Source organism: Condylura cristata, unplaced genomic scaffold (genome assembly GCF_000260355.1).
Source record: "Condylura cristata isolate star-nosed mole 26May11 unplaced genomic scaffold, ConCri1.0 scaffold00019, whole genome shotgun sequence".
NCBI lineage: Eukaryota > Metazoa > Chordata > Mammalia > Eulipotyphla > Talpidae > Condylura > Condylura cristata.
Genome location: NW_004567120.1, coordinates 33299663 through 33322478, shown reverse-complemented (window position 1 = coordinate 33322478; position 22816 = coordinate 33299663). Strand labels below are relative to the sequence as shown.

Below are 22816 nucleotides of genomic sequence, written 5' to 3'. Positions count from 1 at the left end.
CTGGCAAAGAATTGGAATTTGTGTCAGTGGAGGAAAATGTACAGTTCTAAACAAATTAAAATAATAACATTCCATAAAAGCTTTCAGCAGTGGCACGGTAAAAGGAGACCAGCATGTACCCCTACAGTTCTGCTTGTACAGTGGAGAGATTTGCAGCTAAGGAACACATTCCAGGTAGAAAATAGTAAAGCCTAGTTTTAATCTACTCAGTATTTGTTATATGCATATATACATTCACAATTCTTATTTTACTATAAATATTCAAATGATTATTTTACCCAATTTTCTGCAAATTCTTCTACAACACTGGTAATAAGGATACTTGACTCTTCATCAAAGACAGAGAAGCTCATTTTAATATTGTAGAAGGAAACTGTAATTAAAAGTAAATAGATTTAATTCATCTATGTTATTCAAGAAATTTAGCTTCCATAAATTTAGTCAAATATGCTCTTTACTTTACAGAAACCAAACAGGGGGGCTCCCTGGTGGAACAGGGGTTAAGTCTCAGCACTCTGAAGCTATAAGCTGCCACTGAAGCACAATTTAATCCCTGGCCAGGGAGCTGACCCACATGGCACAGCAGATCTCTCCTGTCCCACCAGCTGCTCTCCTCAGAAGTATATTTCAATAGATCTGCCTGTTCTGCTCCCCATCCTGTCTCTGGTGAATCCTCTCACTCTCCCCCTCCCCCCACACCTCTGGTCTACACCCCAGCTCTTGTATGCACAAATAAATAAAATAAATCTTTTAAAGAAACCAAACAACAAAGTCACATTCTTATACTTTGCTTAATTTAACTCCAAGGTCAAGATGTAACACCATTATGCATATGGAACAATCTCAACACACTGGGGCACAAAGCAAGTGTCAGTAATAAATTTATGAAGATTAAGACCATTTCAAGTATCTTCACTGACCACAATGTCATGAAACTAGAAATTAACCCCAGAAAGAAAACAAGAAGAAGCTCAAAGACATGGAGACTAACCCACATGCTACTGAATGACTTTTGGATTAATGCAGAAATCAAAGGAGAAATTTTAAAACACTTGGAAACTAATGAAAATAAAGACACATGGTATTAGAACTTATGGGATGAAGCAAAGACAGAGCTAAAGGACAGAGCAAGAAAACACTTTATGCCTTAAGGACCTAGAAAAATATCAGCAAATGAAACCAAAACCCACGGAAGAAAATAATATAAATTAGAGCAGAAATAAACGAAGTTAAGCTGAAAAGTACACAAAAGATAAATGTAACCAATAACTGGTTCTTTGAAACATTAAATAAAATAGACAGTGAAGGTGGCACAACCCCAGACATCAAATTACACTCAAAACTATAGTGATTAAAACAGTATGGTATTAGAATAAAGATAGATACACTGATCGATGGAATAGAATTGAGAGCTGAGAAATAAACCCACACTTATCTGGGCAGCTTATCTATGACAGAGGAGCCAAGAATATACCCTGGAAAAAGGAGTCTTTTCAGTAAATAGTGTTAGACAACTGGACCATATACAAAAGAATGAAATTAGACCACTATCTCACACAATATACAAAAATTAACTAAAAGTGTATTAAAGGGCCCTCCCTGGTGGCGCAGCAGGTTGGAGCACAGCACAGAGAGGTTTAGACCACTTCCGCATGAGTTCGATCCTCGCCTGCCCCTGGAGGTGACCACATGGCGTGGCAGACCTCTCCTGACCCACCCGCTGCTCCCCTCAGCAGTGTGCTTCGTCGATCTGCCTGTTCTGCACCCCGCTCTGTCTCTGGTGAATCCTCTCACCCTCTGCATCTCTGGCCTGTACCCCAGTTCTGTATGAATAAATAAATTTTTTTAAAAATTATTAAAAAAATGTGTATTAAAGACTTGGCTGTAAGACCTATAGCTATAACATAGGTAGAAAAAAATATAGGCAAACACTTTGCAATATTGTTTTTAGTGATGCATCAGGGAACTGGACTCCAACAGCAAGGGAAACAAAAACAAAAATAAATAAAATGGACTAAAATTAAAAGTTTCTGCACAGCAAAAGAAACTGTTATAAAAATGAAAAAATAGCTTGCATGATGGGAAAAATTATTAACACATCACACATCTGACAAAGGGCTAAAATCCAAGCTCTACAAAGAATTCATGCAACTCAACAGGAAAACAAATAGCCCCATTTAAAAATGGGTAGAATAACTAAATAGACACTTCTCCAAAAAAGATATAAAAGTGCTCCACAGGCACGTGAAATAATGGTCATCATCACTTGCCACCAGGGAAATACAAATCAAAATCACAATGAAAGATTATGTAACTTTTGTGGGAATGGCCCATGTCAAAAAAAAAAAAAAAAAAAAGACCAGAAACACAGTGTTTGTTGAGGGTGTAGACAAAAGGGAACTCTTGTACACTGGTCCAACCCCTATGGAAACCAGTACGGAAGTTTCTCAAAATACTAAAAAATAGACGTACTGTACAACCCAGCAATCTCACTCTGGGAATCTACCCCAAAACATTTGAAGGGCTACATGAACTTCTATCTTCATCACAGTTCTATTTACTACAATAGCCAAGTTTTGGACACACCCCAAGTGTCCAAAAGCAGATGGATGGATTAGGAAGATATGGCATATATACACAATGGAATACTACTCAGCTATAAAAACATGAAATCTTTCCAAACTGAGCATTATCTCACAAGATCATTTTCACTGAGAAAATATTATTTCTGCCTATGACTTTTTTCTACTTCAGATTTTTTTCATTTATTTCCCTCTTTCTCTTGTCGATTCTATCAAATTTCAATTTTATAATGTTATTAGCCAAACGAACATCCATCATTTGAACAATATGGAAGCTAAATACTCCCTGGCTGAGGATAAACATCCCTAGCTAATTAGAAGTGGGGAATGGAGAAGACTGAGACCTGTATAAGAAAAATTTTTACAGGCTAAAATATATTCTGGTGTTGGTCAACATGTGGGATTTGAGGCCATAGAATCCTCTTACCGAGAAGTGGGTGAGTTTCCCGACCCATGTTCACTGTGGCACAGCCAGTGTCAGAGCATCAGTAACAAAACAGATGGGGAGGGGGCTTTAAAATCTCACGTTGAGTGAAAAGACATATTTGAAACATACTTCAACAAAACAAAAATAAGCAAGAAAACTAGGGAATCTTGTATTTGAACAATGTATACCCTGTACCCACTGTCTGAAGGAAAAAAGAAACACCAGTACCCCCTCTTAATCCTTTTCTGCCTTTAAGAACTGGCCATCTCTGAGAACACATGGCTTGTTGTACATGCATTCTGTTACTGACGCACTGCACAACTTACAAAACATACCTGTGGATTCAGCTGCAACAGGTGAAGTCAATGTTTCTGTAGATAGAAAAGAGGGTCTGGGGTTTAGCCAGGTTGGAAGAGAGGAAGAAACTAGTGAAGAAATAGTTGCTGTAGAAGGATGTGTCACTCCAGTGGATATGTGTAGAAATGAGACTCCAGTAGCCAGGGGTGTAGTGGTGGTGATATTTAGAAGGGAGTCCAGTGTCGGCTTAGAAAGAACTAAAGTAGGGGATACTGATGCGACTGGGATTCTGCTCCATGCAGAGGTTATTGTAGGGTTAGTTAGAGGCATGGAACCAATAGGTGGGGTGTGATCAGTTGTAGGAGGTGACTTACTCATTATGCTAAAGGATGGAGGTTGAGACACTGTCCTTGAGTTGATAGCCACAGTAGCTCTGGAAGATGCCTCAGAAGACTTGTCATCTGTAATTCTTATAGAGATGGTGGGAGAAGTTAGGAAGCCAGTAGTGATGCCTCCCACTGCAGATGTAGGAGTGGTTTTGGTAAGTATGGTGCTTACAGCAAAAGGTGGTGTTTTGAAATTAGTCAGCGGGTGTGTGGACATCATGTCAGGAGTCAGAAATGTGGATTTGGACACCTCTACTGTAGAGGAAGTTGTAATGTGAGGTGTATTGGATTTAGTTGCCAGAGGAGAACCTGTAGGAAGACTAGATAAGATCCAGTTTAGTAAGGGTGAAGTAGCGGTCTTTGAGGTCAGAGATGCAGAAGGATTTGATGGGAGTGTGATTCCAAGAGTTCCGGATGTGTTAGTCTCCTCAAATGTGTGCTTAATGTCAGTCAAAGTAGTAGGGACAGATCTTAAAGACATTGATAATGAAGGGTTCTTGGATATTCCCAAGGTAGGAAGAATTCCTGATGAGGAAATTGATGACATTTCCATAACGTCTCCAGATACAAGACTAGACTGAGAGGCAGTAAATTTTGTCAAAGACTCAGGAAAAGGATATGAAGTTTCTGTTTCCATCTTGTTGAGTGTAGGCATATGAGTAGTGGTAGAAATCAGAAATTGGTTTTCTTTAGCTGTGGGTGTGTTCCAATAAGTCATAAACAGAGACTGGGTATTACTAGATGTTGTTCTTAATCCCAGAGCTGGCAATTCCACCATTTGGGATGTAGGAGGAAGCAAAGTCTTCCCCTCAGCTTTGGTACTATGAGGGGAAGAAAGAGATGATGTCAAAGAGGATGGAGTTGCATTGGATGGAGTCCATGGAGGATATGAAACAGGGGTATTCACAGAAGCAGAGCTTTTTGTTAGTTCAGTTGTCAAAGTATTTTCTGACAAGGAAGTCATCTTTTCTGTATTTGAAGAATAGTAAATAGTGGCTTTTGCACTTGTGGGTCCACGAGTACTCTTGAAGCTAGTCGAAGATGGGAAAACTTGTGCACTTGAGGAAGTATGAAGATGACTTGGTAGAGTAGATGAAAGAGCACTTTCAGGAGCAACAGTTCTGGAATAAGGACTTGGGAGAGCTGTCACTCCACCATTTTTTACAGTAGATAGGGAGCTGTTAGTAATCCCAGGTTGTATGCCCAGAGTTGTAGCCTCATCTCCTTGTGATGATTGTTGCGTTGGTGATAGAAATGGTGAAAATGTGCTGCTTGGAAAGGAAGAATTAGCTTCAGTGTTGCTGACGCTGAGTAGAGAAGTGACAGTGGTGTCTACAATTGCAGTCAATGTTCCAGTCACAATAGTGGTCAGAATGGTTTTCAGAGAGGGCTCTGGTGGAAAAGAAAAGGATGTAGGTGTGATCCTGGAGGACACCTCTTTCATTTCTGGAGTAGTGAAAGCAGAGGAAATCATTGTGCTTTTTGAAGATGGCCTAGTGTATTTCCCAGGTATGATATCTAATGTGGATGTTTGGCTATTCATAGCAGTCTTAGGGGCAACTGAAGACAATGAAGTAGAGAATGACCCAACTGATGTGGAAGGGTCAGATGGAGGTGAGAAAGAGGAGTCACTAACTGGCATTGAGGGCATCTCAGACATAGACCCAGAAGTGGTTACAAAGGGACTTTTCAAGAAATCTGGGTGTGCTGTTTTAGAAGACTTAGTCATTTCTATCGTAGAAGTGTCAGAAACTTTTCTGGAGGTGAAGACAGTAACATTAACTGGAAATGAGGACACCTGGTTGGTAGGGATGGATGTGGTCAGAGAGTTTTTCCCAGCAAGTGTTGTATGTACATTTTGTGCAGAAAGTGCTGTAGCGGTTCTATCAGTAGACATCATTGTAAAATTGACACTAGATAGTCCCATTGTAGGAGAGAGGGACTCAGAGGAAGTCTGTATGTTTTCAGAAATTGGAGGGGCAATTGAAGTCACCTCAGGTTGAGTTCTAGGTGAAAGCAAGTGTGAAACAGTTGGGCTGATGTTTACAGGATTTGATAATTCATTTGTTCTTGAAGTAGACATATCTACAAATGAAGTATCCTGGCGGTAAGAGACAGGGTGAGTCATAGCGGTGGTGCTTACTGCCATGTTCTCAATCCTGGGAGTGTATACTGAAAGAGTCCGCACACTTTCATTATCAGGAGATGAAAATGCAGTGATGGTCAGAACATGTGAAGGGACAGCTGTTTTCCCAAGACTAGTAGGTATTTCTGAACTATGAACATCTAATGTGTGACTCAAGGTCAAGGTTGGTGTAGTCTGTGTACTTCCAGAAGTGGGAGATGAGACTGATACCACATTGGGTGGTGTTACAAGTGGAATCTCTGAAGGTGCATGACTTTGGTGACTGGAAATTTTTGTGGTTTCAACAAATCTGGTATCTGTCATTTCCGAGGGCAAAGTACTGTGAGAATTTGAAATAAATGGATTCTTTGATGGGGATACTTCTGTCGCCTTCATAGTTTCAGGAGTATTTCCTAAGGATGAAACACTCTGTTCTTTGCCAGAAGATAAGGTAGATATACCAGTCACTAATAGGGTGGGGACTGGTGGGCTGACAAGATGTGTGGAAGATTGAGAAATATGACTATCCACTGAAGTAGTAAGCTTGTTGGCAGAGCTGTGTGAGGTGATGTTCTCATCAACAGAAGTTTCTGTAGTGTCAACGGCCAAGCTAACAACATCTCCACCGCCATTGAAAGTATATGGAAAACTGAGAGCATGGGTAGAAGTCTGCTCCGCTTGAGATGTGGACTGGGTTGCTACTGATGTAGGCACATACGAGATCAACTTAGTAGAGGAGACAATAGGATTGTTGACAGGGAGACATTTAGTACCAGCAGGAGTATGTATAGATGGAGTTACTGTGTCAACTGAGGTGGAGAGAAGGGTGTTCTCAGTCTTTATTGTCACAGGTGTGGGAGGTGTCAGAGAAGGGACTGGAGCTTCTGTCAAGGAGGGAAGTGCCGTAGGTGTCATCCTCACAGAGATCACTGTGACCTCTGAAGTGGTGGGACCTGTGTCTCTGGATGTTGGCATGGCATTGCTGGCTGTGGAAGAAGTCTGACCCAATGGTGGCACCGAGGTTGCTTTCACTGTAGCTGATGACAGAATTGAGACCTCTGAGAGCACAGACGTCAAGGAAGCCCTGGGCAGTGTAGAAGCCTCGGGCATGGTAACCTTAGTCTCCTTAGATACCCCCACAGAAGTTAGAGTGGAGTTATTAACTGGGAGTGAGGACACATAGGCTGTAGGCCCAGGGGTTGTTGAGTAAAGGGTGGCTGTGGGCTGTGGAGGCAAGGTACCAGCAGACAAGGACACAACTGTCCTGCTTGCAGGGTTAGTAGCAAAACTGTTCCCTGATATCATTGCAGTGGAAACATCCAGGGGTACAGGGAATGTTCCTGTGCTCCCATAATTGGGAGATGGAGTTGAATTTCCCTTAAGTGGAGTCTCTGATGTCCAAAGTGCTGTGTAGGTGTGTGTGGAACTAAAAGTTTCTGTAGTTTCATTGTGTAAACTCTTGGATGTGGTTTTCGTTGCTTTTGTGGAAAGCCAACTTCCTCTTGCCTTGGTCGTAGAAATTGCATTATCTGATGAGGTACTTGAGTTTTCTATATCAGGAAAGGAGGAAACAGGGACAGAAGTTGCCCTCACTTGTGCAGATTCATCTGTTGCGTCCATCATTGTCACAGATGGCAACACCTCAGCTGTCGCTGCTACAGTCAATTCCTCATTGAGAGAATGGGAAGTTGTTTCTTTCTTAGTCACAGTAGTGTTGAATATTTGTGTTGGTGTAGACTCTGATGCCAGGGCTGTTGTCTCTCCAAATGCAACTGTACCATTTGTTTCTGTTTGTGTGGTATCAGAAGCACTCACAGTAGACAAATGTAGTTCAGCGTCAGAGAGGGTAGATATCACATCTACTGGTGGAAGAATTGTCTCTTTTGGTGTTGAAAGAGGTTCATGTTCAGCTACTGTGGCTGTAGGGGTGGTTTTTAGTAGTGAGGTGGTAAGTTTACACTCAGGCCGTTTGGTTACAGATATGGTTTCAGAAACTGTGGACAAATTAGCAAACCATGGAGATGTCAACTTGGACAGGACTGTTGCAGATCTGTCTGTAGCAGCCTCAGCAGGAATAGTAGTGCCAGGGGTAGTGATAGTCTTGCTGTCAGGGAATGTTTCTGCTGGAGTGAAAATATGAGTAGTTGTGGAGGAATGTTCTAAATTAGAAGTACGCCCTTGGAACGCTGATGTCAACAGGGTCTGGTCTGGCCTGGAAGTCCAGGTGTTCTCACTGGGGGAGAATAGATGGGCAACATTTTCAGTTATTGATGTGGAGCCTGAGTCAGCTACCTTGGATATGGAAGCTGGTCTAGTGGAAAGCAAAGGAAGCATGTTTTCATCACCTGTAGGTGTACTTTGAGTAGATACTGGCCCAGTGATTGTGAGAGAAAGCGTAGTTTCAGCCACTGTAGGTGCAAGTGTGAGTCCAGGAGCAAAGGCTACACGTGTAGTTGCAATGTGAGCATGAGTCACTGTCTGTACACTCTGAGTTCCGACAAATGGGGAGGAGGTACTGAAAGAAAGGGACACAGAGGAGGTCTCCTCCGGCATGAAAGTAGATACTGTATCCTCCACTCTGTGTGAAGAGACATCCTGGAAATTTACAGATGTTGGTTCTGTTTCAGCTGTTTTTAATGCAGGTGTCATCTCAATAGGCCCAGATGGGAGTGTCCTTGGATGAACTGTAAATGTTACTTTATTATCCGTTGTTGTCAGTGTAGATATCGTGTGATTTCCAGGAAACAGAGAATCTCCCGGAGCTGTCGAGGTGAGCACAAGATCAGATGCTGCTGCTGGTGATGTCCCAATGTGAGTAGTTGTAGCTGAAGTCTGTTCCACCGTAGAACAACATACAGTTCCAGCAGCCGTAGATGCAAGAAACTCCTGGATAGTGGTGGCGACAGGGAGTGCTCCAGTATCTGTGGATTTGTGTTTGGGCCAAGATGTTGTAGACTTGGAAGATGTCTCCTTAGATGAGAATAACGATGTTGTCTTCACAGCAGCTGACTGAGATCTAGTCACTGAAGGTTTGGATGTGATCGAATGTTTGGTAAATCTCGATGTGTGTAGGAAATTAGTCGTAGTTGGACAAAAGTTCTCAGTAACAATGGTTTCAGCCATTTTTGTTGGGGAGTTAGTTATTTTTATGGATTTAGTAGTTGGGCCACTGGAGGTATGCTTGGTAGGCAGGGCGATGGCTGTTGATGTAGACAAAATGTCTGCTGCAGATGTAGGGGTGTCTGTTGTGGATGTCTTTGGGAAAACTGGTGTTGTTGCTGTTTTCAGGAAAAAAAACGTTGTATTCGAGTAGGATACGGTTGTATAATCAGTTGCCAATACAGGCGTGCTTTCAGACATTACTGTAGAATATACAGTCTTTTCAGGCTTCCGGCCAGTAATTTGAGATGGAGTTGTCCAATCTGTTCGCTGTGAAAGAGTTGCTTGCACAGTTGTATCTTCAGAAACAGCTGAAAAGTTAGAAAGTATGTGTTACTCTGGATTCAGCTGTAGACACCACGGCAATTCTTTAGAAAAGAATTCTATAATTTGTTTTTTTATTTTTAAGAGGAAATGAGTATCAGATACAATGAAGTTATTTGACTGCTTGATGTTTTCTTAAAGTGATTTTCTACTTGCTAAAATCTCTATCTGGGTCTCAAAATGCCCTAATTAAGTAATAAATAGGAGGCCATCCCTTCCACAGTACCCCAATAAAAGAGGGGTGCATGCTAAAATAGTGCACTGACTAGGAGGATTCGTTTTGGGAAATGGACCGATTTCTTGAAAAAACAAAATTTATCAAAATTCACGTAGGACAAAATAAATAGTCCTCACTGTATGGATGCAATTGGATTGTGTAGTTGGAAATCTCCGGAAAAGAAGACTACCTTTGGCTTCAAATAGATGTGGTTTCAAATTCTGCTTCCACCTCTTACTCATTGTACACTAATTACTTAATCTCTCTGTACTTCAATTTTCTCCTCTGTGATGTGAGATAATAACATCAACTTTATAGAATTGCTTTGATAATTGAGTTAATACATATAAAACAATCAACATATTACCTAACACACAGTAAAATAATTAACTGTTGTTAATTAAGACTTTCAATTGGTCAAATAAGTCATTTCCCATGGGGTTACTCTGAAACATGTGTACAATATAAAATGCACAAAAACAGAAATATCAAAAGGATATGATCAAAATAAGTAGAAATAGAAATTACAATATTTTCTTCCTGCACTCTAAAGAAATATATGCTTATCCCACTTTAAAGACCACTAGAGCCTAGTTTATGTTTCAATTCAAGTCAGTGAAATTGAACAAGTACTGCAAGTACTGGTCTAGGGTCTAGGAGAAATGTGCAGAGTTTATGGCATGACTCTTTTCCTCAAGAAAAGCACCCAGTGAAAAATCGGATAAATGGAATTTGGGGTGATGGTGAAACATACAAGTAACAAATGATACAGAGTATATTTCAAGATGAATCATAATTTACTTCAGCTCAAATCACCTAAAATTAAATCACACCTGTTCATTGTTGGGAAACTAGCATTTTGAATGCAAACACCTGAGGAGCACATCGCCAACCTCGGAGTAGTTATCGTGGTGGACAATCTACTCACTTGTTTCACTGTCTTAAATGTAAAATCACTTTTAATTTGTATGTCTGAAATCCTGAGATGTACGTAGGATTTCTTTAAGACTTTACAGTCATTAGTAAATAGAGTGGCAGTCAGGCTGTAGAGATGAACTGACAAATGTACACACAACTATAAGGAGGGAAATCGAAGTTAAAGAAGAAATACCTCTTCATTAATTTTACAACATTGTCTTAATTATCAGAGATTGACGTTCCATTAGATCTTATTTTAAAAACTGCTCTATTTTAGCAACACTATTTATTTCAAGCTTTCCTTTAAAAAAAAAATAGCTTTCTGCTTTCAAGTTTGTCCGTAATTGCAAACAAAAGGAGAATGGCCGAGATCTTGGTTTCCATTTTTGCAAATAGATGTATCACAGCCAATTGGCTTGGTAAACCTGTTATCATCACTTACATCACATTTGAGGAGTGTAGCATCCCAAAGCCTGTGTCGCTCTAGGAATACATTAATTGGTGAGAGAAGATTTCACACTTCCCACTTCTTTACAAATGAATAATGATTGAGCTGCATTCACTTTTTAGGAAAACAATGAAACACTGAACCACAAAAGCCTAAGTTATCTTCTTTAATGCAGCACCCAAAAAGCACTACTGGAGTACTCCATAGTCACAAATGAGAGTGCTTTAGAACACAGAGGGTGGGAGTTAGGAATGATAATTTTATCTAAACAGGGATGAGCTACAGATGTTAATTGTTGGTAGCATTTCCAGCAACCATTGCAAAAAGAAACATAAGATTTAGAAAAAGAAAAATGAGACAGGCAGGTGGCACGTTAAGTCCCTGCTATCTCTCAGGATATGACACAGCATGTATACTTTCATTGGAACCTGAAGCCTGGGTTTGTGTATTTCAGAAACCCTATCATTCAATCTTTGCAATAGAAGCCCCCCCCCCCAGGAATTACAGTAACAAGTTTTCTCTATAAAGTATTTTTAAAGACTCAACTTTTCCTTAATTAAATTCACAGACTTTTTGAACCAGGTTTTGGAGATTGTATTAATCCCTGCATTTAGAGATGAGGCCCAGAGATCCAGTGTTCAGGTGAATAGTTAAACTGGGATATAGCTATCACGCGGAATATTACTCAACAATAAAAAAGGAATGGACTATTGACGTGTGTTAACAACTTGGATGACTCTTCTGAGAATTAAGCTGAGAGAAAGAGAAAGCCAGTCCTAAAAGGCTACATACTATATCCTATCAGTATTCACATTTTTTAAAAAGATTTATTTATTTGTACATACAGAACGGGGTACAGGCAAGAGGCTCAGGGGCGGCGAGAGGCTTCACCAGAGACAGAGTGGGGAGCAGAACAGCAGATCGACGCAGTACACTGCTGAGGGGAGCAGCGGGCAGGTCAGGAGAAGTCTGCCATGCCATGTGGGTCACCTCCGGGGCGGGCAGGGATCGAACTCATGAGGAAGTGGCATTAGCTTCTCAGAGAAGTGCTTTAACCTGCTGCGCCACCAGGGAGGGCCAGTATTCACATTTTTAAACTGACAACAATGTTAGAAATGGAGGACAGATTAGTGGCTGTCAAGAGTTAGGGATGAAGAGGAGGGTGGGTGGGGAGAGGGACAGAGAAAGAGGTGTGTTTATTAAAAGGCAACACTAGGGATCGCGGTGGTGTTGAAACTGTTCAGTCTTCACTGGGGTGGTGGGTACACGAGCCTATGCAGGCACGAAAACGACATAGAACTGAATACACCGCACAGATGAGTACAAAGCAAGACTAGAGAAGTCTGAACGTGACTAGTGGAGTCTATCAATGTCAGTATGCTTTGCAAAGTGTGACTATGGAGGAAAAACCAGCCAAAGTGTACAATCTCCAGTTGCATGTAAATCTACAATTGTCTCAAACAATAGAATTTAAAAGAGCTAATACTAAAACCCACACTGTACAGGTAGTTGAGCCATAACTGGACGTTGGTGGCTACTGGCAGGATGACAGAAGCCAGAGGTTTGGCTTGCAACTTCGAAGGGTTCACAAAGTTGTGTTGCCACCTTCACACTGTTCCCATCTGTGAACACGTCATCACTTTCACAGATGTGTTTTGCATGAGCTTTGCTGTCCGTATTTGCAAGTGGGGATAATCCAAGCTAATTCACAGAGGCCTGCGAGTTTAATTGCTATTTGCTCCTTCACTATCGACCAAATTGTATTATTGTAATCATTGCAAGCTGGAGAACAGAGGTATAGAGTAGCTGAATATTTATGAGGCATTTTGTTGCAGATGTACCTGCCAACAGAATATTAAGTAGAACATTTGCCAAGGTACCAAATTTCTGCTTGTGATTTGGGTATATCACCTCATATTAAATCTTTGTGTTTTTCTAGTCCACATAACGCATCTAGTTTTTCCTTCAATCACGACCCCTGTAAATATAATTCAGAGAGGGTTTATTAGATTTGTGAGAGATAATGGTGACCAGAAGCTGCCACTGACAGATTTGCTTGTGGGGTAGAAAAAATATGAAGTGAGCATCTTTAAGAGGATGAAAAACTTTTTTCAAAATGATATCTGTACTCAGTTTCTAGGCAAGGACATGAAAAAATGAATTCTGCGATAGGGAAATAAATAGGCTAGAGTTTCCATCTTTCAATCTATAGGAGGATGTCGCCCTGTGCAGGAGAATACAAATAAGGAGGTTTGAGTGAACTACCAACAGCTCCTACCTATTTTTCATGCTGAAAAACAGGGAATTGGTGTACGAGGGCAAAACCAAATTGCCTTTTAGCTTATAGAGCCCAACACTCTGGAAACTTCCCATCAGAGCTACACAGGGGGCTTAAGAGTCACCCCAAAAGTACATACACTATATAATCAACCTCTGCACAAGTTTAGGTTGGTCAGTTCGTAAACTAATTCAAAGCAACTGGAGCATTAGATCAATTAATAAATCTTAGCAAATTAACAACATCATAGACACAGGGCATTAAAACTCTTCATCTTGGGCTCTCCCTAGTGATGCAACTGGTTAAAGCGCAGCACTACGAAGCTAGCCGCAGCTACTTCAGCATGAGTTTGATCCCCGGCCAGGGAGGTGACCCACATGGCACAACAGACCTCTTCTGACCAGCCTGCTGCTCCCCTCAGCAGTGTACTTCGTCGATCTGCCTGTTCTGCTCCCCACTCTGTCTCTGGTGGGTCCTCTCACTGCCCCTGCACCTCTGGCCTGTACCCCACTTCTATATGCATAAGTAAATAAATCTTTTTTTAAAATTGGTAAATTTGAGTGGAGTTATGAAGCTACCACATCAGAACTTTAGTCCATTGAGTCTCAAATTTAAAAAAATAAATAAAAATAAAACTCTTCATCTTCATATGTTCATAAGTCAGAACAAGTCCTTTGTTGGGGCTGGTCTGTGCTGAGACCAGCACTATGATGCTCATGGCGGGAAAGGGACTTCAGCCTGTGTCCAACCCTAAGTGACTTTAAGAAATTCCTGACACCACCCATTTCTTTTTAAAATGCTGTAGACTTCTCTCACAGCTAAACACTGGAAACAACTTCATTCTTTCAAGAGAGTTCATTGAATAAATCACATTGTATTCCTGTTCTATTACACTAGGCATCATCCCTCTCCCAATCCATTGCACACACACACTCCTTTTGTGCCCCCCAAATAAATTAATTTGAATGAATAGTGAAAGTAATAAAATAACAAAAAATGGTAAATTAATTTAAATTGTAAAAGATTGTATGCTCTTGAAATGATTGTTAACATTTGATTATTTTAGATACTGTAAAATTAGGTTAATCTCATCCTATAGAGGTATATAGTCTAAAATTAGATTAACAAATTACTTTTGCTTATATTCTTCTATCTTGAAATTCTACTTTTAGTAAGCTCACATTAACCAAGATAAGCATACCAAGAAATTTATTAGAGTGCAATTTGCAACTGCAAAAAAATTGGAAACCATTTAAATGCCCATCAACAGTGAGTTAGTTATATTACAGTTATAGAAAGAATATACGCACCTTGAGACTAGCTGAAGTTGATCTAAATGTACTGATATGCCCATGAAAATATTAAGTTAAAAATAAATCTAATTGTACAGCAATTTGATTGTTCAAGAACTCTACACATTCACACACTTACAGACCCAGAAAAAACATAAAGGCAGATCTGTGGATAGCACAAAGAACAGACTTGACTTCATTACTTCACGCACTTTTCCATTGTTGGAGCTTATTTTATTTGCAATCATCATAAATTGCATTTGGAATACTTGAAAATCAAGAAAAGATGCTTAAAACTACTCCAAAACTAAATTACTAATGCTAACAACTTTACTGTTTTTAGTATTGATCAGTGCACTGTTTAAATATTACTGTGACATCTCCAACTATAGTATCATTAAACCCAGGTAGGGTTCATGGTTTTCAGCAAATGTTCCCCAAAAGCCTTGTTCTCATGAATATATAAATATACACATATATAATTCATGTGTAAATAGATTTATTGGGATTCGTAACCTAGCAATGTGCTCATTAAAATTTATTTTTTAAAGGTCATCATCCTTCTATGGACCATAAATACCAATTTATTGGGCAAAAGCTGAAGCTAGGCCTGTTGTAATCACTCCTATTTATTCTCATAATTGCCCCCTCCCCCCAGATGGCATTCAACCAGGTAAAAGAACTCCTGTGCTGTGACAGCTCCTTCAGCAGCAGGCAGGCCGTGACTGCGGCTCCGGCTCCACTGGCTCTGCTCCTCAGTGGGCTATCAGCACAGCAGCTCCCTTCAAGGGAAGCGACTGAGACAGTGGTTCATAACCTTCTGGAGTCACTTACCCCTTCAGATCACCCTTCATAACCTGAGACAAGCTGTGGGGTGAAAACAGCATGGATTTTGCAGACCGATCCATGTTCAAATTCCAGCCCACTATTCATCTGATGGGTCACCTGAGCCTCTCTTTTCTCATGTATAAAATCCTGACACATAGTAATAACTCCGTAAAAGCAGCAATTATCATATTATGTTAGGATGTTATAAAAACTGTAGGTTTTGTCACTTTCAATTCCACCTTGTATTTTTAGCATATTGCAGACAATGTCAAGGGCTTTTCTGGCCCATCAAGGTTATTCTGGACGCATGGTTTAAGGTTTGGAAAAAACACTGGAAGAAGCTTAACTGCTAGAAATGTTTTCTACTTATTTTGCTGTGTTGCCATGTTAGGTTGTTTGTTTATTTGCGATGTTGGATTAGCTATGTACATTGTCCCGCAGGACTTAATCAAAGAGGATGCGTTGTATATTTAAAAATGTACAAAAGAGCAAATTAATTATTGAGGGTTTTCTAGCACTTGAACACAACACTTAAGGGTTAGTTGTTTATGGCAAAGTGGTAGGAAAGGTCTTGGCGACTCAGTGGCCAGATTAGGCTTTTAAAGACAACTGCTAAACCTATGGATTAAATCAAGCCATTCTCCTAATTGCATAGACCAAAGACAAAGTAACTTTAAACTGCTTTGGGTGAGCTGTTCAGGCTCAACCTACTAGTCCCTAGCTCCCCGTTGTAACCAGGGCCAAATAGGACTATTTTTTTATTTTCAAGGCTTCAGAAAAAAGGAAAACCAAGTGCCTTTAGGTAGTAGCTCAAAGGAATAGCTTTCCTGTTCCTTTGCATTAGTGTAATCTCAAAGAAACACAGAAACCGCTGGAATGTGTCTCTACCATGACTCAAACACCTTCCAGACCCTTGGTGAAAACATGCCTCCTAGTTTGTGACAGCCCTGTAAGGTATGCATCTCGCCATCCCCTCTAACCACTCCCTTCCCACCCACCCCCAAGTCCATAAGAACACTAATAACACTCTTCTAAGAATAAGTGAACATTTCAGGAAATGAGGAAAAAAAAAAAAACAACCTATTTCCATACTGTTATCAAAGACTTTAACCACCATCAGGACTGTTGCTGATGATGGTGGAGACGATGCCATTGGAGGGAGAAAGGGTGTTACACAGAAAAAAAACAATCCTACAGTTCCTTCTCCAGACTGGAAAAGAGGGAAAATGCATGTGTGACTCTAAAAGGCAAATTTTCTTCTAAGGATTCTATTCCAAGCACTTTCACCATATCATCACTGCTCTAAAAAATGACTTGGTTTTATAAATATTAATACCATTCCCCACTAAAAGGAACCCAGTCTCTGGAGAAAATGACTGATTCTTAGGCTGAGCAGGGACAGTACCAGACGAGCCTGCAACATCTTGTAGCACTAGAAAGTAAAGAGCTCCCATAAACTATGGGAATATGCCAAAAGGACACAAGAGCCAAACTGAAGGACTCCCACCGGCCAAATCCGGGCCAGCTTGAGCCCAAAAGAAGGGATAGCGACAGATTGCAATCCACTGAAGAAAAGAAGAATCCATGATTTCACGCTAACAAACACATAAACAAATGAAGGAATAAATAAGTTATGTGGGGAAGAAGAGAACATTCTCCTTATAAGAGAATACCAATAAATGTAGAAACATACTAGATTTTTTAAATCATTTTGTAGCTATCATAAATAGTAATGAATCATCTGGGCAAGAATCATCTACAGATGTAACACAGCTGGGTAAATATTTGATAAGAACAAGATATTTGCACAGCCTCCAAATATCTCCCTAGAAATTGCTTATTAATTATAATAAAGGAAAGAATAATGACTTTACCATGGAGAAATCTAGCAGACATCACTAGAATCGAATGATCTCAGTTATCATCACAGTAATGGGACAAATCAGTATCATGAAAGATGAGAAAAACTAAGGCCATCTTCCAGATGAGAATTTAAAGAGACATGCTCACTGAGCACAAATGTGCAGTCCCGAGCTGGATTCTGGACCAAGGATCCATAAAGGAAATTACTAGAACAACTGGCAAAAGTTGGACATGGACTATTGATTAGGTATTAGTAGTGCATCAATCTTAAATTCCCTGCTTTTCATAGTCACGCTGTGGCCACAGAAGAGAATGCTCTTATTCTTCAGAAATACAGAGATTTTTAGGGGTAACGAAGCATCACGTGTGCAACTTACTCTCAAATGATTAGGATTCTATGAGTAGAATGTGTGTAGGGAGGGGGAAGGAAAAAGAGGGAAAATGATAAAAAATGGGAGAAACTAAAAATTAGTAAATCTGGGTAGAGAGTATATAGAAGTTCTTTTTCCTTTTCTTGCAATTTTTCTGTAAGGTTGAAATCATATCAAAATAAAAGATAAAAGAAAATGGAAGTGTCCTTCCCGGTGATGCAACAGGTTAAAGCACAGGACTGTGAAGCTATCCACAGCCACTGCAGCAGAGTTCTATCCCTGACAAGAGAGGTGACCCACATGGCACAGCAGAACTCTCCTGTCCAGCCCACTGCTCCCGTCAGCAGAGTATTTCAGTAGATCCGTCTGCTCTGTTCCCCGCTCTGTCTCTGGTGAAGCCTGTCACCCTCCGCATCTCTGGCCTTTTCCCCAGTTCTTGTATGCATAAATAAATAAATATATTTTTTAATGGTATTTGTTCTACATTAACGAGTAGATGACAAAAGTGTGGCGGTCATAGGTCCCTCTGAGGAAGAGAGTGCCTGGCCTAGGAGAGGCCTGGGGTTTACAGCATCACTGCTCCCTGGCTACAGCAGACAATTCCCAAGTTACTCACAGCAGCGCAGCCTCGTATCAACGGTAGGAATGACCTTGTTGACGCGCCAAACGTTTTCTCCCCAACTAACTATATTTCCATCCAAACATGTCATGAACTCATCATTTTCCAGGATGCGGTCCCAGAGTTGAAAGTAGTACAAGCTGCCACTGAAGGTTGGTACGGCACTTCTCATCTGGCTGTCCCCCTTCTCGAGCAAGCGTCCTAGAATCAGAGTCCCGTTAGGCGCCAGGTTTTGTGGTTGACCCATTATTACCAGTATCCTTTTTTGATTCAGGAAGAGTTCCAATCTGCCTTTCATGCCATCCCATATCAAGCATATCGTGTGCCAGCGCAATAGAGTCAGGTGGTAACGGATAGGAAAGATCTTGCCCATCTTGTATAATATTAGCTGTTGATGGTCTCCCCCAAGTCCAAGGTCAATGCCTTCTCTGCCCAAGAAGGTGTTATTAGTAAGATAGGAGAAAGCCATCCAATTACTTGGGGTGTCATCTGTGAATGCCAGGTCAATGCATGTTGTGAGTCGACTGAGTCCAGGGACGGGACTGGTCAGGGTTGCGTAGGTATCAGTTGCTCCATAAAAGTTCAGTCTTTTTCCCTTTAGTGAAAGTCCGCCTGTCCAAATTTTGGGAGGGAAAAGAAGACAAAAACGAAACTTCAGTTCACAAAAAGTTAATTGTATCATTTGCTCTAGCCATATCATGAAATCCAGATTACACTATGAGTCAGTGCTGGTGCAAATAAGCCAGCATAGTGCATATACAAAAATCACCCCAGGGGCCCTCGCTGGTGGTGCAACGGGTTAAAGCAGAGCACTACAAAACTAGCCACAGCCACCTCAGCACAAGTTCGATCCCCGGCCAGGGATCTGACCCACAAGGCGCAGCAGACCTCTCCTGTCTCACCCACCGCTCCCCTCAGCAGTGGATTTCAGTAGCTCTGCCTGTTCTGCACCCCACTTTGTCTCTGGTGAATCCTCTCACAGCCCCGACACCTCTGGCCTATACCCCAGTTCTATATGCATAAATCAATAAACCTTTTAAAATTTGTTTAAAAAAATCATCTCTAGTCGACATTGGTATGTGACATTTCTTGGAAGAGAATTATATCTTCCTCATTATGTTTTGCCTCAGTTAATGTGAAAAGCTGCATTAGTGTTGCAGAACACACAGCTTCTGGACAGTTCAGGGAGGCAGCCAGAGGTGTGTGGCTAGTAGGGAGAAGGGAGAGAGGCCAACAAAAAGGCAGCTTGGACTGAAAATTTGCTGCAATAGTCCTCACCTGTATAATCAAAAGATAACTACATCCATCCACTTAACTGCCTTATTATATTCATGGTGCAACAGCAATTTATTTCTCCAATATCTTTCCCGAGCCAAATGGCCTGATTTTCTCTTTGAAGATTGCTTCTCGGTGGAAGCCCTGACAGAGGCCTGAATGACCAGCTGACAATACTGAAGACCCAGGACTTCTGCTCACATTTAGGAAATGGAAAAAAGGCAGTTCCCTGCATGTACCCTGGTCCCCTCCTTTGACCCCTTCCCAAGGGGGCTGCGGCAGAGTTCAGCTCTGGGTGGCCACGGACCCAGTTACATTGGATCTGAAGTCAGACAAGTCTGGGCTGCAAGCACAGCTCAAACTCTCACCAGTTTTGCAACTTTAAACAAGTAACCTCACCTCCCAATGTCTCAGTGTTTGCTTCAGTAAAACGGGAGTTCAGGGTCACAGTGCTGTGTCTAAACAACTCAGAGGGCCACCATTCACATGAGAGTTTATGCCAGATAATGAGCCCGACTGCTGACCCCGTAAGGCGGCTTGAAAACTGAGATGATGCGTGCCGAGCGTCTCATGAAGCCAAAGGAGATGTCCAGGGCACAGCCTTTGGGCAGCAATTTGGGAATATTTATGGAAATGGTAATTGCCTGTCCCTGTATTTCATAGAAACATGATCTGTGATATCCCCCAAGCCCTAGGTAAATATATGAAGATTGCCAAACATCAACCTTATTCTAATCCCAGCACAGCTCAAGACAAAGCATAATTCTCCCTGAATTACAGCTGTAACATGAGACCATCCACCCTAAAACCCTATAATGCACTGTAGAGGCTGGCCAGAAGTGACCACTTCCTTGCTTCCAGAAACTTCTAGATATTTTCTAGCTCCACCGTATTCTTTCTGCCCATTCCTCCATGGAACATCGTACAAAGGCAAACAAGTACACACCTTCCCACGTGTGCACACACATCCATGTGTCGGAATACACACATTCACGAGCCAACCAGTTATTTCAGAACTGTCCATGGTGGGTGAGCAAATGTTTCTGCCTGTCCCTGGTTGGTGTGATTATCTTATCATCTTTCAGGCAGCTGAGAAATCAAGGGATCACCCTGCAAAGTGATAATCACTATGAAATTGCCAAGTCTCTATTATGGCTAGTTAATATAGCTTTTCTGTTCAACCCTCCACAATGATGTCAAATGCAACATTTAAGAACATTTATTGTGAACATAAATCTCCAGGGCTCGACTGTCCCTCAAAAGGGAATGTCTCATAATCTAACGTGGTCTACAAGGGCCTCTCTTCTGCCATATACTCACAGGAAGCCAGGTGTCAAAGGTCACAACACTCAACGTACAGAACCAGACCAGAGAGGCCAGTGCCTACACAGATGGCTACTGCCTATTTTCACAGCACAAATTAGAACCTATATACAATGAGATATTAAAACAAACCAGTACATCTGTTTAGTTGTGGAGAAATTTTCAAATATTGCATGAGAGAGCAGGTAGATAAGGCAGGTAGAGACTTAACCTTTTAGAAAAATACATGTTAGTATATGCAGAGAAAAAAAAATCTGGACAAGCATACATCCAACAGGTAAGACTGAGTATCTCCAGGTGTGAGATTTAGGGCACCTTTACTTTCCATATATGTAGCTCTGTAACACTGGCATTTTTAACACAATCATATCTAACACGTGTAATCAGAAACTAGAGATGGATGGATGGAGAGAGAAAGAGAGAGCGCCACTGGGAGTATATTTGAGATTCTGTAGAGGTGAATTATGCTTAGCTATGGGCAGAAGTGTGGTGCGTAGTAAAGTCTAAAAAGCCAGGATTGAGGCCTGGCTGTGCAGCTCAATAGCCATATGAACACGGGCAGTGAATGCAGGTGCAAGATTTTAGGACATCTTGGGCTTGGGGAGAGTCCTATGTGGATGTTACCTAAACTCACACCAACTCTCTGAGCCACACTCCTCCATGGTAAGATGGAAATAAGAATTACCTCATTTGCACGGTCACTATGGAGGGTGATGCAATAATTCTGCATTTCTGCATGTGTGTGAGCACTTTTCTATGGTGAAGCCCCTGTAAATGTCAGCAGCCGTGTTTGCCATTGTTGTCATTAGATAGATGCCTCTCTCTTCTCCCAAAATCTTCCACACCGTCCCCACATGCAAGCACTTCTGCCCTGGGCCCGGTGACAGCCTCCAGACCCCCAATGGGGTTAAGGGGCCCCATGTGCCCACACAGCAAGGCGGGGCCAGGGACGTTGTCCTTCTGTTTGGCTGGGCAAGCGGGGTCTGAGCCGGGCCTCTCCAGGGCCTGCTTCAAAGGCCACGTGTGCCTTTGCATATGATTTGACTATCCGTTGCAGGTGTCTGCTTGGATGCTGCCATCTGTGCCTTAGCAATTTCCAAGTCTAGATTGCACGACTGCACCCCTGAAGCATGTTCTCTCTTGGTTTGGCTCCCTGGTCTCTGCCTCCATCCCCTGTTCCCTCTTCTTTTCAATGACAATTATTACTTTCCCAGCTTGAAAAAGGGGATGTGTTTTTTCCATTGTAAACATGATGCCAGGGGCCCCCCAGTGGCACAAGAGCTAAATCACTATGAAGCTATTGCAGCCACTACAGCACAAGTTCGATCCCCAGCCAGGGAGCTGACCCCCATGGTGCAGCAGACCTCTCCTGTCTGGCACTCTGCTCCCCTCAGCAGTACATTTCAGTAGGTCTGCCTGTTCTGCTCCCCACTCTGGGTCTGGTGAATCATCTCATTCTCCTGCACCTCTGGCCTGCACCCCAATTCTTGTATGCATAAATAATATTCAAAAAAAAAAGAACTACACTATACAAGTCTTAGAAAAAAGCATGGAAATTTTTCTTCATGAACTTGGATCTGGCAATAGGTTCTTAGAAATGACGCCAAAAGAACAAGCAACAAAAGAAAAATCAGAGAACTTGGACTTCATCAAAAGCAAAAACTTTTGTGTGTCGAAGGACGCTGTCAAGACAGTGAAAGGATGACCTGAGAATGGCAGAAAATATCTGCAGGTTGTAGACCTCCAAAAGTCCTGGTGTCCAACAGAACAAAGAATAGCCTAATTAAAGGCAAAAGAAGGACGCGAATAGCTATTTGAGGATATGTAAATGGTCAGCAAGCACAAGAGAAAATGCTAAACGCTGTTAGTCGTTAAGGAAATAAAACCAAAGTCATAGTGAGAGAGCACTGCACACTCTTTGGGTGTTCTGCTACTAATCGAAAAATAAGTGTCACCAAGGAGACAGAGAAGGTGGAACCCTCCAGTGCTGCTGGTTGGCATGGAGCATGGGGCAGCTGGCACAGAAACAGGCTGGCTGTTGCACAAAAAGTTGTGCCACCAAGGAGACCCCCCCTTTTTAAAAA

The 22816-nt window shown here is 41.5% G+C and overlaps 1 protein-coding gene across 1 annotated transcript in view; it reads right to left on the bottom strand.

Annotated features, from left to right (window-relative positions):
- ADGRG4 (adhesion G protein-coupled receptor G4) overlaps window positions 1-22816 on the bottom strand; it is an 88539-nt gene that overhangs the window by 60858 nt on the left and 4865 nt on the right. The window contains exons 2-4 of the mRNA XM_004685957.1: window positions 18132-18746; window positions 3345-9287; window positions 279-373 (exon numbers count right to left, since the gene is read on the bottom strand). Of these exons, the coding sequence (XP_004686014.1) occupies window positions 279-373; window positions 3345-9287; window positions 18132-18746 (6653 nt within the window). The remainder of the gene's footprint in view (window positions 1-278; window positions 374-3344; window positions 9288-18131; window positions 18747-22816) is intronic.